The sequence below is a fragment of the Lathamus discolor genome, chromosome 7, assembly GCF_037157495.1.
Source record: "Lathamus discolor isolate bLatDis1 chromosome 7, bLatDis1.hap1, whole genome shotgun sequence".
Lineage (NCBI taxonomy): Eukaryota > Metazoa > Chordata > Aves > Psittaciformes > Psittacidae > Lathamus > Lathamus discolor.
In genome coordinates this window covers 11,528,807-11,546,127 of record NC_088890.1, presented here as the reverse complement: position 1 = coordinate 11,546,127, position 17,321 = coordinate 11,528,807, and the positions used below count along the sequence as shown (strand labels likewise).

The 17,321-nt window shown below is 40.9% G+C and overlaps 1 protein-coding gene across 4 annotated transcripts in view; it reads left to right on the top strand.

Annotated features, from left to right (window-relative positions):
- The window catches only part of LOC136018300 (contactin-4), a 336,419-nt gene that overhangs the window by 247,841 nt on the left and 71,257 nt on the right, over positions 1-17,321 (top strand). For all 4 annotated transcript variants that reach the window (XM_065687395.1, XM_065687396.1, XM_065687393.1 and 1 more), the window contains 3 exons: positions 6,147-6,350; positions 12,682-12,784; positions 13,451-13,635. In XM_065687395.1, the coding sequence (XP_065543467.1) occupies positions 6,147-6,350; positions 12,682-12,784; positions 13,451-13,635 (492 nt within the window). The remainder of the gene's footprint in view (positions 1-6,146; positions 6,351-12,681; positions 12,785-13,450; positions 13,636-17,321) is intronic.

The following is a 17,321-nucleotide window of genomic DNA, read 5'->3' as shown; positions in this document are numbered from 1 at the left end:
GTTGCCCAAATTTACCATAACCATCAAAACACTCTGTTAGTGCCACTTAAGAGAGATTGGAACACCAGGGAATGCAAGCAATCAGAGTGAAAAAAAAAAAAAAAGAGAGAAGTCTACAAATTATTCGCCAAAAATTGGTCTTTATGAAGCTTATACAACACTGCTGTTGACAGAGGCATTATCCACTCAAGCCCATCAGGGTGCAGTCACAGAAGTGTGCAAAGCTGGTATAATGGGGCGTTAGCTTGTTTATGCCAGAGTCTGTGCCACAGTCGTGTTCTGATGGGGTAAAGCATTGCACGTGAATGAAGCTACAGATTCTTCCCTCACTCCATTCAGGGCAACATTATCTTATTGCTGTATAAGAGAAAATTATGTCTTGGCCAGACTTGGGTATGACTTAATGGTTTTTGATGTGATTGGCTTTTATTAACTGGATGGGGGAGGGGGAGGAAAATATGGGCTCTGATTGGGATTTTCTATGGCAAAGTAATGTTATGGTATCTGAATACATAAAATAAATAGCAGGTGTAAAGGTATGGCACTTCCTAGCCTGGAGTGCAGCAAATGCTGGAAGGTGAAGAAGGGCTGAGGTGTGTACATCAGCTTCTCTAATGGAAACTGAGATTATGGCAGGCTCAGACAGTAATGCACACAGAGCCAAGAAATATGTGTCTGTAGTAAATCATGCAAAGGCAAAATGCTAGATCCAGTTGCTCACTACCATCAGTTGCAATGCAGTAGCTGAGGGAATAGTTTCTCTTCAGGAAAAGCTTTGCGTGACTTCGCTGTTGCTGCTGGCTGTATCTGGAAGGGCCCAGTCTGTGACAGGGAAAGCAGAGATATGGAGTAAAATAAACAGGAGAACTTCAGCACTTCCCATACCTAAGAATAAATTGCATTTGAAAATGTAAAAAAGCAGTAATAGGTTTATGGAACTGCGTGGTCAAGGAAAGTGCAAACCTAGTTCATGGAGCCGCATTCACCATATCTGGATTTAAATTGATCTTTTTTTATAAGACTGGGATGAGTCTCAGCCTTTGTTTCAGAAAGCCTCAAAATTAGTTCAAAATACTGTCCTACTGCAGTTACAGTTTGGGTTGTTTGAGACTGTTATGAAGGGAGGATTTTCTCTGTTTCCTTGATTTCATATTTCACTCTTGCCATGGGTAAGGAAGCTTAATTTTTGTACTTCAAGATTTACAGGAAATGCTGCAAATCTTTCATCTCACACTGAAAAAGTTGCTGCCTGTCTAACTTGAGAGTGACATAGTAGGTGATAACATCAAAATTGTAGGAATCATTAAAGATTGGATTAATCTCGGTAACTTTCAGTAAAGCCTATTAAAAAAATAATAGTGTATTGTACCACACTGTTCTTATTAAAAATGATAAATGATCCCCATTTTTTGGCTAATACTAATTTCAAAATTTCATTCTTCTATGCAGCTTTATGGTTACCATAATCTTGATATTTTAATAGCTTTTCCCATAATAGCTGCAGAGACCTTTTTAACTGGCAGCACTGACTTTATGGACTTTAAAAAAATCAAGAAAAGAGGTTTTTGTACTAAAAGGCAAAAGCAAGGCAAAGCCAAAATAGGATGACAGAAGAGTGGAGGACACAATTTTGGTAAACCATACAGTCTAATTGTGATAATTACTCATAGCAGTATTTCTGTTCAGCTTTAAGTAGCCTTTTTTTTTTTTTTTTTTTTTTTTTGCATTTGCTATCGTTTAGAGAAAGTTTACAATCTACAGTGTCTTTAGCTTTGTTTCTTGTCTCAAGCAGTGCTGTGTGGGCAGCACAGAAGAGACTTGTGCTTTAATAGTTTATCATTGAATGCGTTAGAAAAATTATGAGATCTGAACGTGCTCAGGAAAGGCAGACCCAGGAGAAATGTGTGCTTTGCCGAGCAGAACAAACAAAAAAACCCAGACAAAACCCATGCAGCAAGGCAAAGTGACGCAAATTCTACTCCTTTGCGTGTCTCATTTTCCCCAGGATGAGCAAAGGTGCTGGGCTCAGCACCCGAGCAGGCTCAGCTTCTCCAGAAAGGCAGCCATGGTGTGACACAGGGCTGCCAGGTCTCTCTGCTGGTGCCCTGGGAAGCGGCTCAGAACATTTCTTTTTTTTTGGGGGGAGGGGGGGTTTAAAAAAAGTGTGTCTGCTCTCTGATAATAAAATCGAAAAGGCGTATCTTAAGCATCCTAAATCTACATTCAAGTGGTTTGAATAATTTATTTCCTTTTTAATTACTAAAGTTGACAGCAACTGCTGACTGCTCTAAATTTTGTTCAACTATGGTAATTAGCCATGAAATAGTGGCAGAAGCCTTGGATTCTATTTCGAAATATTCATTGACACTTATACGTGATACAGGGTACATACTTGTGGTTGGTCCTGAAACCCAGAGGTAGCCTAAGCATTGTTCATTGTAGAGCATGGGGGGGAGCAACTGGTGTAAGAGAGTCTCTGAAAAGGGTGAAAAGAGTGAAGAAAAAAAGGCTTCTGGTTTCTTCTTTGGTATTGCTGCCACATGTTTAAGTAAGACAGCTTTGCAAACCGGAACTCGAGTAAAAGGCTGCCTGTGGAGCTTTGAATCAAGGCTGTTCCTGCCTGATGTTGCATAGATGGATGTCAGAGGTGTATAACCTGCTGCCGTGTACTGCCTAGCATGTTCTCCTGCCTGTCACTAGCACAGAGACATAAATATTAACGATAAATGTGCTGTGATATCTCTGTGCAACTGAGCTTCTCCTGAAAACCTGACTATAGTGACAGGGGATGCAGTATGGAGAAGAGGTTGATGTTTTGCTGGTATGCAGTGGGCTTTCCTGCCACATATCTGGTCTGGGAATGATTTGCAGCTCTACATGTTTGTGATGATCGCTTCCACTGTCCTTCAAAGTCAAATCAAGCTTTTGCTAACGTGCCTGTTATCTCCATTGTTCTTCATGAGCCCAAATTTTCTGTTGGTTCCTTTTCAGTAGGTGAGTAATGTTAACCAATTTAGGATGCGCTTCCCCTTCTCTGTTGTCATTTGTCTGGACCAAAAGAACCTAGCAATTTGTAGGCTTGTGCACAGAAATCTACAATCCACTTTCCTTCTTCTAGCTTGTGCCTATGCTGGTTGTGTGGGTATTCCAAGTACTCAAGAGTGCGTAACCAGTCAGTATGGATTTGCATAGATGAAAAAGGCTCTTCACATAGTCAGCAGAGTAAGAAAAGTTTCAGGGTTGAATATCTTCAGTCTGGTGATGCCTCAAGTCAGGGTGCATAGACCATCTGTACCAAAACTGTACGGGTAACGTCATCTCCTATCCTTGCTGATAATCATTTGAGAAGTGAAGATATGCCACCCAAAAGTCTCAGTCTTGTTCTGGTCCATCATGGAAATCCAGTACATCAGGGCAACGAAGAGAAGTGCAGTACCAAAGTACGACAGAGGTCTTTGCAGTGGAAAACCACTGCTGGCAATGGGATGGCAGCTTGTTTCTGCTTGTCATTAAAACCAGCAAATATAGGTCAGAAATCTTTGGATAATATTCTCTGAGACTTACTTGAACATGCTTTAAGGGGGAAATTAAAAGCATTGTAAATTAAGCAAAATTACATGAAAAGGGCCCCAAATTAGAAAGAAGTTTGTAATAAATTCTTTGAGGATGTAGAGTCTAATGTGCAATTAGAGAACCATGAATTGCCTGTTCCGTCTCATTCTTTGTACTGAAAGACTCTCTCTGTAACTTCAGTAAACGTTTCAATCGCATGCGGTCACCAGGAGCCATCTCAGGCTGTATTTTAAGTGTCTGTTTACACAGTTGTTACAAATTGCCTATGGGATGTGAACTGTCTATCACTTCCATAGCAATTAGCATGAGAAGACGTATCAAAAGAAATCCATCAAGTTTGAAAAGACATAAATATTGCACTAGTATCTCTGAGGAAATCAAAGTGAGTTTGATATAGTATTTATTTATATGTTGCTACACAAGCAAGAGCACTTATAGGTGTTCCAGTCTATGTTATTCCCTGTGCTCTATATTCCATTACTCCCATGTTATTTGAGAGAGCGAATTACCCAGAGAATTGTCTTAAATATTATATAGCGATAATGGACTACTGCTAATATCTAATTCTGAGTAATGCTGGGTAGTTGTATTTTTCTGGACAATGATTCGTTGTAATAAAAGGAAGGCAGAGCTGTGGCATCAGACGTTATGTTCCTCACTTCTATGTAGTCAAGTTAATAGAGTTTGAAGATGGCTTTTGAGGAGATTCTGATGTTCTGCACTTTAGTTTCCCATGCACTGGGTTCATCTGTGTAGAGGAATCCCAGATCATCACTATTTGGTGCTTGCTTTTATCAGACCTCTTTACTATATGCACAACTTTACATTTGCCTTGTGCTCTCCTGTGACCTGCTTACCCAGGGTTTCCATCTGGCACTCAGCTCAAATGACACAAATATTTAAGCCTTTTAACTAAGGCAGAAGCTAGGAAAAGCTACTACAACAATTATAAGACTGGAAAGCCTGTCTTGAAAATGAAGGCAGAAGGGCTCTTGATGGCTCTCACCAGCAAAGAGGCAGGAACTCTTTAAGCTAAAGGCATCATTAGCCCAGAAGCACATAGCTTTAGACCAGCAATGGAAATATTTAACCTGAAAATTAGAGGGTTCTTAGCAATTCAAGGAATACCAACTTACAACAGAAAAGTAGGAGCCAAAACCTTGCTGTTTCTCAGGTATATTTATGAATAGGATTATGTAACTTCCTGGGGAAGGTTAGGGAAGGACAGGAATTGTTGATCCAAAAGACCCTTCCAGTTCCAAGGGTTTTGTTGAGGAACACGTACTCAATTCTCCATCCCACAATCGACGCACAATGGTGTTCTGTTGCAGAGCTCAGGGGGCTTCGGTGGAAACTTGCTGTGTGAAGATTCACTCAAATTTAAATGCCTCTGTGCATTGCAGGGCCATGGTGTTTATTTGCCTATTGCTGGATGCTTCTGGAGGAGCAAGATAATTGTTCACCAAGAGTAAATAAAAAAAGCAAACAACCAACTTAACTACTTGCAGAAAATAATAAGCCAGCTGAGAAGTGGTACCTTGTTTATTCTGAGTATCCTCTTGACATCAGCATGAGGTTACTTATAATTAGATGCACATGTGTAAATACAATGATTAGATATTCCCACATAAACATAATTAGCATATCTTCCTAAAAGTCTAAGCAGGCATTTTATAATCCTGTTGTTGAAAATAAATAAATAAAAGCCAACAATCAGCATTCAGCCTCTTACATATGTAAACAGTGGAACATGAGGGCAGAATATATTTTCCAAAGTACCTAATGGTAGTTGAGGTCAATTACAGTTATGACTCATTAGAGTATTAAAATAAGAATGTGCTTTTTAGTATAATTAGTGTTCCCTTAGAAAACTACAGCAATCTTGTGTTCACTTTAGTTCCTCAAGGATTTTCAAGGTGTTTGAGCATTAGTCGTAGGCAAATATTATAGGGCTGTTTTGCATTAACCTCACTTACAAACTCTGCAACCACTTGCAGCATCTCACTTATATTGTTATTGTTTAAATAACTTCCAAAGATGCCTTATAAAACAGAGTACTAACTAGTCATATAGAGGATTACAGCTGCTTAGTGTTCAGTTTTTTGCTGATTCAGAAATTCCAAAGGAATAAAGTACACAGAGTGTGATAACACACGTGGCAAATCCGCCTCCAAACTGTGTTTAAAGGAAAAAAATTAATTAAGAAAGAATAAAAGAAAAGTTGTGAGCCAGGCTGAAATGTTCATGACAAAAAGGTGAGATTCTTTTAAAATGCTTTCTATGCTGGACTGGAAGAACTTGAAGGAGCAACAAGAATATTAGATCTGTCTGTCAGTTCAGAAGTGTCACAGTTGGAAATTTATATTCATAGCCATAAAGATAAGAGCTTGCAAAACGTTTGCCTTGTTATCATTTTGTGGACTGTGATATATCCAATTTTCCTAACCGAAGGGGGCAGGGAGAAACTAATTTCCAGGGCTCCAGCTCTGACTTGGGAAGGAGTCCAGCACTAGACTGTGCCCCATGAGAACATGTATCCTGTCACTGAGACTGATGTTACCTTGTGTCTACAGAGCTCACCTACGCATGGATCTTCAATGAGTACCCAACCTTTGTACACCAGGACAATCGCCGTTTCGTTTCACAAGAGACTGGGAATTTGTACATCGCGAAGGTGGAAGCTTCAGATGTGGGCAACTACACGTGCGTGGTGACGAACACTGTGACTAACAGCAGGGTCCTGGGCCCCCCCACCCCGCTCATCCTCAGGAACGACGGTAGGACTTAGAGGACAGGAACTGGGGGCTGGGGCTGGAGAGTTTTGTTTTTGTTTCACTTGACTGGCTGTCACCCAGACATTAAGAAATGGCCTGAAATATTTATATCAGAGAGATTTTTCCCTGTGCAGAGATGCGGTGAGGCTGGACACCTCTGCTTTAGCTGTGGTTCAGTGTCACAGACAGTGGTGGAGTTTGATGCTGTGGCCAAGGTTGCTCTTCCCACCACTGGAACAACTCTCAATCTCAGGCAATAATTATAAAACAGAAACATGGTGACACTTAGCCAAGGACAGGAAATAAAATGGATTTTAGAGTTTGGATATGCTAGTTTTGCTCATTTTATGCAGCCCAAAAGAGAACAAAGGCACTTTGTTGTTTCGGTAACTGTTAGCTTGGGCTGTATTTCCCAGCAGAATTAGTGCTATTTTTAGTTGTCTGTGGAATAATACAAAAAAGCAAGAAGAAACCAAAAGAGGATTTCTAAATTTATCCAGACAATTGATTTGTATCATTGTCATTTTTTAGTAGATAAGAAAAATAAATTTGTATGCTAATTTGCAATTAAAATTAATTAAAATTTGTCTGTTTAAAGGATAACAGTCAGGACATTTGTGCCAGAAATAGAAATTCATTATTAGAAGCTTCTTCTAGAAGAAGTTTCATTGTCACCTAGTGGTATTTGACAAAAATTCGTTGCTTGTAAAAATACAGGCTTGTTGCTGCCAGCCTCCTGCCCATAGCCATCCCCTTCACATTAGCACTGTTCCTGTGGACAGGGAGTTTGGACACGTTGGTAATGGGAAAGTGCCACAGTTAGGCTGTGAGGCATGATGAGAGCTGCTTATCCAGGGCTGTTACAGGGCAGGCTGCATATCTATAAGCACAGTGGCAGTAAATCTGTCCCTCTGAGTCCAGAATAAGTCATGTACGATAAAGAGGAATACTTAAATTTGTCTCATACCAACATTTTTAGTGTTTCAAGGAGAAATATTTTTAAGTATTACATTAACAGGACTTTTATGTAAACCTTACCTAGCTGAAAGTGCTTCCATTTATCACAATCAAGCTCAACATTTGCTCCTGTTCCGCGATGGGTCTGATGCTGGGATGATTGCTAGGCAGCCTGATTGTAAAGTGCCTTGCCAAGGGCTTTACCCTAGTGCATCACTCCTCCGCGCACTCTGCTTTATTTACAGGGACCGATTGCCTTCCTGAGGTAATTCACAGAAATGTTCTCCGATTCTTTTGAAGTGCACTCTGCTGTTTATTAAAGATATGAAACTTTAATTGAACCTCTGAGGGCCTGGGGAATGCATTCCTGAGTTAAACAAGGAAGGTGCTGTTGTATACGTAGAGCCAAACATGGCTGTACTAGAAAGCCGAGCACCGGATAAATGTGTGTTTTGAAATAACACAGCACCAGTACTACAGACAAGCTTCATTTTAAGAATCAGTAGGTCTCCATTCTTCATTCCCAGTAGGTTAACCCTGTAAAATCAAACATGCTATCACACTTGAAAGAGAAATTATATATGTCTCTTTAGAAGCACAAACAACAGAAATGAGTAGAATGTGAGGCACATCTTATTTCCACTGGTAAATCTGTCTTGCTTATCTTTTGTCTTCATATCTGACATGTCCAGCATATCTTAATATATATGACACGCTATTTTCTTTACAACACTTTAAATTAGTAGGCTCGAGGCTAGCTCATCAGCAATTAATGTTTCAGTTCCATTTAATTTCAGTTAGTGAGTTAAGAGGGGAAAAATGCATCCTGTACCTCTCCCAGTCAATGTACTGAGCTGCCCCTTTGGTGGCTGCCTGGGCAGGCAGCAGAGTGCCATTTGTGCAGGGCCCTTGTGCAGTTCAGGAGGAGGGATGGGGGGTTCCCTTTCCCCCCCACCCCAGTTGCTGCAGCTCTGAGACCGCTCAGCCCTGGGCTCTAGGACTGGAGTCCCACTTGGGACAGTCTGCCCTCCACCACTGCACCCTTCATAAGATGGTCTTTTGCTGGAAGTTTCTGAGCTCTTGCCTGGTTGGCTTCAAGTTGAAATACTTTTTGTGAATTCCAAAAGAAATCGGATAATTTACAACTAACTCCTTTTGAAATTTCTGTTTCTCTCAAAAATCAAAGTTATTTCTAAACTGCAAAACATTTTTGCTGTTATGCAAAATGAATTATGGGTCCCTGGAGTTAATACATAGCCCCATTACTGTGAAAGAGGCAAATGGTGGTATAAGATACTATCTGAAAAGAATGCTGTCTGAAAGGAATACTGTCTGAATGGTTATGTAGAACTAAGAATGTACCTGTATTTGGATTTTTAAATTATTTCATACTGCATTGAAGAGAGGAAAAGAGAAAGCTCTGTCATTTTGTGCTGGTGATAATCTGTCACTCAAAAACCTTTAAAACTTCCCCATTCCAGAGCTGTAGGAAGAAAACAGAGTTCAGATGCTCACAGTTTGGCTGGCCCTATGTTGTTTGATATCAAGAATTTCAACGGTTTTAACAGACAGGTGTATGAATTACATGGTGGGTATTCTTGCTGTAGCCAGTGTTCAGCCTGCTCATCAAACTAACGATCAGTCCCCATTTGCCCAGAGCACATGCCACTGCCGTGTTGGGATCGCAAGATGCCTACAAGAACCTTGAGGCTTCTTTTCACATTTCTTCATCAAATTATGACAGTAATTTTTCTAGACTGTAGTAAATCATTTAGGTTTTTTACACTGAATACCTGCCATTTTCATTGTGGTTATTTGACTGGAATGTAATCATCCTGGAAAACAGCTTTTCAGCATGTTTTTTTTTGAAGCGCTGCTTGCTTTACAGCGCCAGGTTTTTGAGCTGTAATCTGTAAAAGGAAAAGATACGGGTGTAGGGAATAAAATCGGATCCTGTAGGCAGATTGCTTTACCCACCTGGGCCTTTTGTGCTCCTTTTTTGCTTGTTTTCAGCTGCAAGGCTTCAGAGTTATGGATCTCCTGATGTTTGCAGCAGCTTTTAGTAACCAGCGGTACATGCTCCTGTTGACAGAACTCAGGTTCCTTCCCTGTCTCTGTGCTGTGGAAGCAGAAGGTGCCTCTTATCCCATTAGTTATCCTCAGACAATTTTTCCTCCTTGGAGAGGTAAATATCACACAGGGTTACAGGATGGTGGTAGGAACAGACATGCCAAGACAGCATGAGCTCAAGCTCTGTTTCTATGGACAGAGGTTATCTGATGATGATAAATACACCGCACTAAGTACAGTGTGTGCTGGGGAAAAGATGTTTTTCCTCTGTCCCTCTTAATTCTCTCCCACAACCGCATGCAGTTACCCCCTGTTTAAATAGTTTCATGTAGCTATATGAATTTGTGGCAGTGAGGATGCTTGCAGTGCAGGTGGATAAAACATTTAAATACAATATCATGTAAGCGTAGCAGTGCCTGAAACTGCACATACTTAGTTTGGGACCCGTCCTCCTGAAATGTGCACCCATATTCCAGCACATGTCTTTGGGAATGACATGCAGCTCTCCCTTTGTAAGTTCATAAGAGGAATAAGTAAGGGAAGGCACAGTTTTCCAGGTTTCCCAAGGTGTCAGTGTTTGGTTTCAGCTTTGGTTCTGAAGTATAGGAGTTAGTCCTGGTATTACCGGCTGGTACGTCCCATTGTGGGGAAAGGGCTTTCTTGAGATATTTCCATGTTGGAAAAGAAAATAAATAGTTAAATGTATATAGCACTGAAGAATGAGAATGATCCTAAAGCCTAAAGTTGTCCATTAGGATTGTAGCACTTACTGCAGCTCAGAAGAAAAAAGATTTAAGTTTGAATGCCAGAGAGGCCATCTGGCAGCTTGGATATGGACTGGAAGAGAAGAGGAAAGGGAACAAACCTGCAATGCTGTCTCCTTTGTTTAATATAAACATGGAGTCTTAGCACTGTTCCTCCCTGAACAAGCATCAGGTACCCCGGGGTGCTGTCCCCACTGCTACCACAGCACCTTTGGGTCCCTTTGGGCCATCCCAGCCCTGCAACAAACACCAGGCAAAGCCTGTTAGGAGCACACAGGTGTTGAGAGCCGCTGCTCTTGCAGTACTTCTTCTCTTTAAAATGCACTTAGGATTTTTTACATTGGCATTAAAACAGTAATAGTAGGAAGGAACTGGAATAGTACTGGAATAAAATTACCATCAGCAGCAGCTGTATGGGCCAATTAAACTTTAACATTTCACAGGTGTTGTCAGGAAATGTGTATCATCTCCTCAGACAAATTACTTGCTTCTAAATTCCTGGGACTTTAATCCAAAAGCATGTTTTTAAGCTTTGAAATTGGAAATAAAAATAGGAAAGCCTCTGAAATGCAAACACATAAAACATCTGATGTGCCATGAAGATGAGTCTGGTTTTTTTGCTTGTTGAGGACTGGTTGGTAGCTGGCCCATCAGTGGGCTGCTTGACAGGGGCAAGGTGGCTCCTTGCCCTGGCTCCCTTTCTCCCATGTTATTTGGTCACCGTCTTGTTTCCCACCCTCCAGCTGGCTGCCCGCAGAGCCTGCAGAGCTTTTGGAGGTAGCTGCATCTCCTCTGCTCGCATGCCTGGGTTGTAATGGGGCAGGTGATGGCTGGTGGCACAGGTACCTTCACTGGTGATGGAGACCATGGTTCCTTTAGGTAAGTCTCAAGCCTGAAAGCCAGCATCTTCCACAGTGAGGCAGCTGCCTGAATCTGGTCAGACTTTCCTGCAAAACATATCCTCAGGAGATCTTCCTCTGCCAAATTTGCAGGCTTTATTGCAGGACCTGGAAATAGTCTTCTGGGAAAATGTCCCAGTAAGTTCCAGTATCAGCAACACAATGCTGCTATTCCCACATGCTACACCCAGCCTTGATCTTGGGCGTCACTGGGCAGTACCTGCTCTTGGCTTGGCGGAACCTCACCCAGCAAATGTTTTGCATGGAGTCTGGAGAAATATAGGCAAGTTTGCAAAGATTTAGTGTGTCGCAACCAGGAGAACAGAGAGCATTTTCCATGATGTTAACTGTAATAGACATTTCCAGCCCTTCAGGGCTGCAGTGTTAATGTGAAGAGGGCTAAAGAGAGTGTGCCCTATAATTCTTGTTTGTACATTGTGTGAATGCTGGAGCACTGATGCAGACTCATAGGTTTCCTGCTGTATGTGCTGACCAGGACATGACTATGGAGAGAGTGCTTGTATTATTAATAAATGCATTTAATTTTGATGATTGATGATGTGCAGCAGCTCCTCTTTATATAATGCAGCAGCAGTGCTTATTTGCAATTAAGGGTTGGAAGAAAGATGGTGTAACCTGCTATTGCACCATAACAGGTAATACTCAGGTCAGCAAGTAAAGGTAGACTTGATGTAAGCCTCATACTGAGCATTTTCGACTTTAAAACTCTGAACTGTGAAAAAGTAAAGAAAAAAGGCTTTACTTGCATCCTCTTTGCAAAGCAGGGGGCCTAAATGGAGCATTGCAGCCTGGACTTACCTGAATCTCTCTGCAAAATCATGCTCTCACATTTCTGTGTTACCTGTGCTCTCTCATTCCTGTACTTGTGCATTCTGCTGGCATTCCACTGGTCTGATCCAGCACCACTCCCGCCTTGCAGCCTGTGCTCTATTTGCCCGCCCCGCACTTGGCCAACATCCAGGAAGTGCCGCACAGTTAAGATTTAAACTGCAATCATCAATTAGCTGGTAATCACTATTGGTGAAATTATATGTGCTGGTTTTAAGACAGTGCAGTGACTAGAAACGTAGCCATTTATCATAAATATAATGGCCTTTTTATGTGCACAAATTTTTAAACACAATTCCGTAAAGAGGCTGCTACGATACATGATTTATTGGTGCAGTAAAAATAAAGAAATTACCCAAAGAGTGTGATCTCTGCGCATCTAAATCCTTGAAGTTAATAGAAGCCTCGAATAGCTCCAGTGCTTTTAAAACTTTTTCTAATGGCTATTTGTTCCGCATTTCGTTTTCTAGAAGGTGGTGAACCTCCCTTATTATTGCTTTCCTTATTTCACAAGTTACCTGCAACAATCCCGAATATTCAAAACCAAAAAGTAACAGAGCCGTGAAGAGATTTTAATCTTTGGCAGATGGTGTGGAGCTCTGGTTCAGATTTTCCTCTGGCAGTAAATGGGAAAAGAGCCCACACTACACGGCTGTTAGAAACAGGCCATGTTAGAAATGAATGGATTAATTGGGCAAGTAATGATGTATAGAACAGCTCTGTGCTAGCACGGGAACACTTGCGAATTTATTGCAAAAATTCAACCAAGCTTTAGCATCTATTTTATGTTCACAGGGGTGATGGGGGAGTATGAGCCGAAAATAGAAGTGCAGTTCCCAGAAACAGTTCCATCTGCAAAAGGAACAACGGTGAAACTGGAGTGCTTTGCCTTGGGGAAGTAAGTTTTCATCCATTATTATTATTCCTCCAGCTTCTCCCTTTCATAGTGCTGTATTGTAGAGTTTGCAGGATTTCCTAATCATTCACTTTCCTTAGCAGGAGCGCATTCATAACAGCCAGAGGACTTGAGGAGCAGGGACTTTGCTCACCAAAACAATAGACTTCCTCTCCCAAGGAAGAGAGAAGACATAACTTACTTTGTGTAAAGATGTGTTTGTGCTTCTCCTGTTTTGAGGTTTCATGCCACACTTGAAACATGTCTCTTCTTTCTTGAGCAAACTCTGGCAATACTTCCGAAATGAAAATGTGGGACTGATAGGAAAATCGATGTATTGCCACAGCAGAACCCCTAATTCCACTTCGTTAAAACAGCATCTTAATAATACTTTGATATTAAGTATTAGTAAAATTTATAATATTTATTGCTATTTTAATAATATAGCCTTCTGCTTTTAAAACTGTGTGTGCAATACACCACTGGTATACATATGTATGTTTATAAGCCACATATAATAAAATTGCTTCAGATCCTGTGCTTCAAACTGACCACATCTCCAACATCCTCCAATATGAAACGGTGTTAAGTTGTTCAGACAACAGCTTATCAGGAAAAGACCCATAGCTTTTAATGAAAGTCTTATTTTGCTTTATTTTTCTTATTTAGCCCCGTTCCTACAATTAGCTGGAGGAGAGCGGATGGGAAACAGATACCCAGAAAAGCCAGGAGACACAGATCAAGTGGACTTCTTGAAATCCCAAATTTTCAGCAGGAAGATGCTGGACTCTATGAGTGCGTAGCTGAAAACGTGCGAGGGAAAAATGTGGCACGAGGACAACTGACATTCTATGGTAAGCAGAATGCCAGCTTTCAGGGGGTTTTATTGTATCAAATGCAATATGCAGTAAATATGTTGTGAGAAAGTAATTTTTGGGGCTGTTTTTAAAATTGCTTTCTTCTACAAACAGCACATCTCAAAAAGGTTGTGATTTGAAATAAAACCTGTCTGAATGCTGCATATTAATTGAGAATCAGAGCAGTTGGAACAAAAGCACGTAGCTGGAAGGACATTGGCATGGTAACATACAGAAAACACTTCCAAATGGCTCATTTGCTTTCCTGTGGCTGTGAGGATGAAATAGGTATTCTGGTGGAGAATTATGGTGGTTACAGCTTGGGATTTATTCCGTATGTGTTGCCCCAGCTTGTGTTAATAAATGTTAATTGCTTGCAAGCAATTAAGGACTGCTTTCAAGAGGAGCCACTGGTTGCACAGCCTAGAAAGTTGGGATTTAACACTGTTGGAGCCTGTTCACACAAAGACTTACTACACATGCTCTTCTTGCACTGAAGTCAGAGCCATTGATCAGGGCACACAAAAATGTAAAACTTCACAGGCCTTCTGTGTTAAGTAGATGTGTGTACCTCTAATCCTGATACAAGTATCTGCCTGCCCCCAAATTAAATGCTTTTAAGAGATTATTAGAAGAAAATTAAATGCTTCTAGGAGATGAACCAAGTTTGCAGGGGGAAACTTTTACCTGTTCTGAGTTACTGTGGATTTACTTGTGTAGAGGTAAACAAGAGTCAAAGATTGGGGTTGTAGAGGTATGATTGGGCTGTTGGTTTGGTCCTTAGTTTCTATTTGGTATTTTGTGGAGGGGCTGCAGGTTACATATCCCACATTTCAGGTGTGCAGAGACCTCCCCACTGTCATAAGAATATTTCTTTGTTGCTGCCCTGTTATCATCTTCAGGAGCTTTATAGTGTCATTCCTTATGGAACACATGGAGAAAAATTCCTTGTTTTCTGCCCCAAATGCTCCTGAGGGCCTGACTTCTGTCAGCAGGGAACATTGGGCTGGACTCCAGAGATGAGAATGGTTTTGATTTATAGTAAATTTGCCGCTGAAAAAGAGTTTGGGATCTATCCTTCCTGGCAAAACTAGATTGAATTTTATTTTTTTCTTAAGCATATATAGGAATTGGAAATATTCCTAAAAGACATTTTAATTTAGAAATCAGAACTTTTGGGGCTTGCATTTCGAATGAATACTTCTCCTTTTAAAACATAAAATGAGAAAACATTAAAAAGGAGTGAAGTAGCAAGAACAAAGTGAAATCTTTCATATTAAAAAAGAATCTGGGTTAATTCAAACTCTTTTTTTTCTTTTTTTTTTAATTAAAAGATTTGAAAATTGCTTTTTCTGTTCATCAAGCAATGCAAGTTTCTCCTGATTTTTCCCATGTGGACAGTAAATGAAAAGCCTTATCAGTTGTACAGTTTTGCTCTACAACCCACAGCCAAACCTGCCTTCCTTCAAGGCAGTAAACCAAACCTTTGGTATACTCCCTCCATAGCATACATTAAGTTATAATCAAATTGCCATAATGAATTTACCAGTCTCGATCCTGTAGCTGGAGGACTGCAGATCCTACACAAAAGCTGACGCTGTGGCTAATGTTTTTCTTCATGTGAGCAGGGGAGCCTCCCTATGGAGAGGTGCTAGCCTGCCACCTCTCCCGGTTACTGGTTTTAAAGGTAGTTGACTGCAATATCATCCTTGTCTTGAGGAAGATGAGTTACTGGCTGATAAGTATTCTGTTTTCAAGGAGTGTGTTTGCAGATCTCTTATAAAAAATCTGCTTTCTGTAAGCTAGGCTCTGGAGCTTCACGTAGCAACAACTATTTTGGGGGAAAGTAACTTACTGTAAACATCTTATACAAACATTTGAAGCTCAAAGAAAGTCTTTTTCCTGGATCATTTTTCTTTCTAAAGCTGAGAAGTGTTATTGAAATACTACTGTAATGTTGAGCAAAGCTTTTCAGGTTGCTTTGGCAGGTTGGGGATGGCACCCAGCAGAGAAGGATGTGATATGGGCAGTTGGATGTGCTGTCTGCACACAGTGCTGTGCTCTGTCATGATGTGCGCCCTGGAGATCACAATCTGGCTCTAATGCTGTGACTCCTTTAAACCCAGTTATCTGTGTCTTTGAATAGTAGAAAAGAAAAAAAAAAAAAAACGAAAAAAAAAGAAAATGAAATTCAAATTTGCCTGTTCACTGTAGATAACCCAGTGCTGCCTCCGCTGTCAGCTTCTTTCAGTGGTCCTGGAAGTTGTCAGGGAAGGTTGACTTTTGCTGTATTTCATTCTTGTATCAATGTTTATTTTTTCCTCTGTTAGCATATCAGTGACACTGAAGTTGTTTGACATTCTTGTTGCAACAGGAAAGGTTAATTAAACTTGCAAGATCTGTTCTTCCTCCGTTTTCTGTGCTTTGAGCCCCTGCAACAGGCTGTGTTTTATTGCTCTCCAAAAGCATTTGTTCTGAGGGCTGTATGTCCCACTTGATAGATAGACCTTCATGATAGAAAACATGTTAATGTTAATGCAATTACAGTGGCTTATACCTGCTTCCTTGACTATTATAACTCTGAACAATATACCACTTGTTTTCTTGCCATAAGTCTCGTGTTCTGTCAGTCATTCCCAACCAGATACCACCTGCCACAAATCAGCGAATTAAACTGCAAAACATCTTCTTTTCCACCCTCATTTAGCAGCCATAAATGCATGTTGCACTGTGTTCCTGACTTTGCAGCTTGTTCCTCACAAATTTAACCCCATGCCAGTTAAATTCCTGTGGTTGGGGCAGGTGAGGTCCCCAAAATGAGGCAGCACTGGCACAGCCGGAGCACATAGCACCAGCTGCACCATCGCCTCTGCTTTGAGTGCCTGCTCTTTCACTGAACTCCGCAACGAGGGTCTGCCACGCCATCAGCTGTGTGTTTTGATCCGCAGCATTTTGGAAGTACTCCCATTGACCTGATTCTATATTTAATCTGGCTGCTCATAAATTTTAAATTTGATAAACCTCTGTGTGGCCAAGATTTATTGAGCAAAAGGCAACGCCAACAATTTTTTCCTTTTGGCAGAAGTACAGTAAACAGATTACAGTAGCTCGCTAATTTAAAAAGAAACTGCTTTTTCGTTCATAAAACCAGCATCAAGGAGATGCTTATTTATTATCATCATGGATGTTGTTTCATTCATGTTAAGTTTAGATGCCATTTCAGTCAGATCTTCCTTTGTCAGACAGGCACAACCCAAAGGTTGTCCTGAGTGTGCGACAAGAGGCAACAGGCAGAAGCACAAACCTAACAAACTCAAGTCTGTTGTGGTTACTTATCTTTGTGCTCAAAGCCTTTTTCCTGGATGGACAAGGGCCTCATTGCCTCTCTACAGCTCCACTGATGTGCTTTGGCCAGGTTCCCCCTGCTGACCATTGTCAAAGGTCTCTGTACCACCACACCAGCATATTGCTCTCCCAGGCTTTTTAAAAACATGAGTGAATTTTTTAATGCAAAGTTTGAAAGGAGATGGTTATGCCAGTGCTTACTCCTTTGGATCTGCTTCAGTGTGCATTTACACTTTCCAGTATTGACTTCCTCTGATGAGACAATGCAACCTCTTGATATCCTCCACCCCAATGGCATATAGAGTCTGAGTAACGGAAACCAGGAAAAATACCTGTCT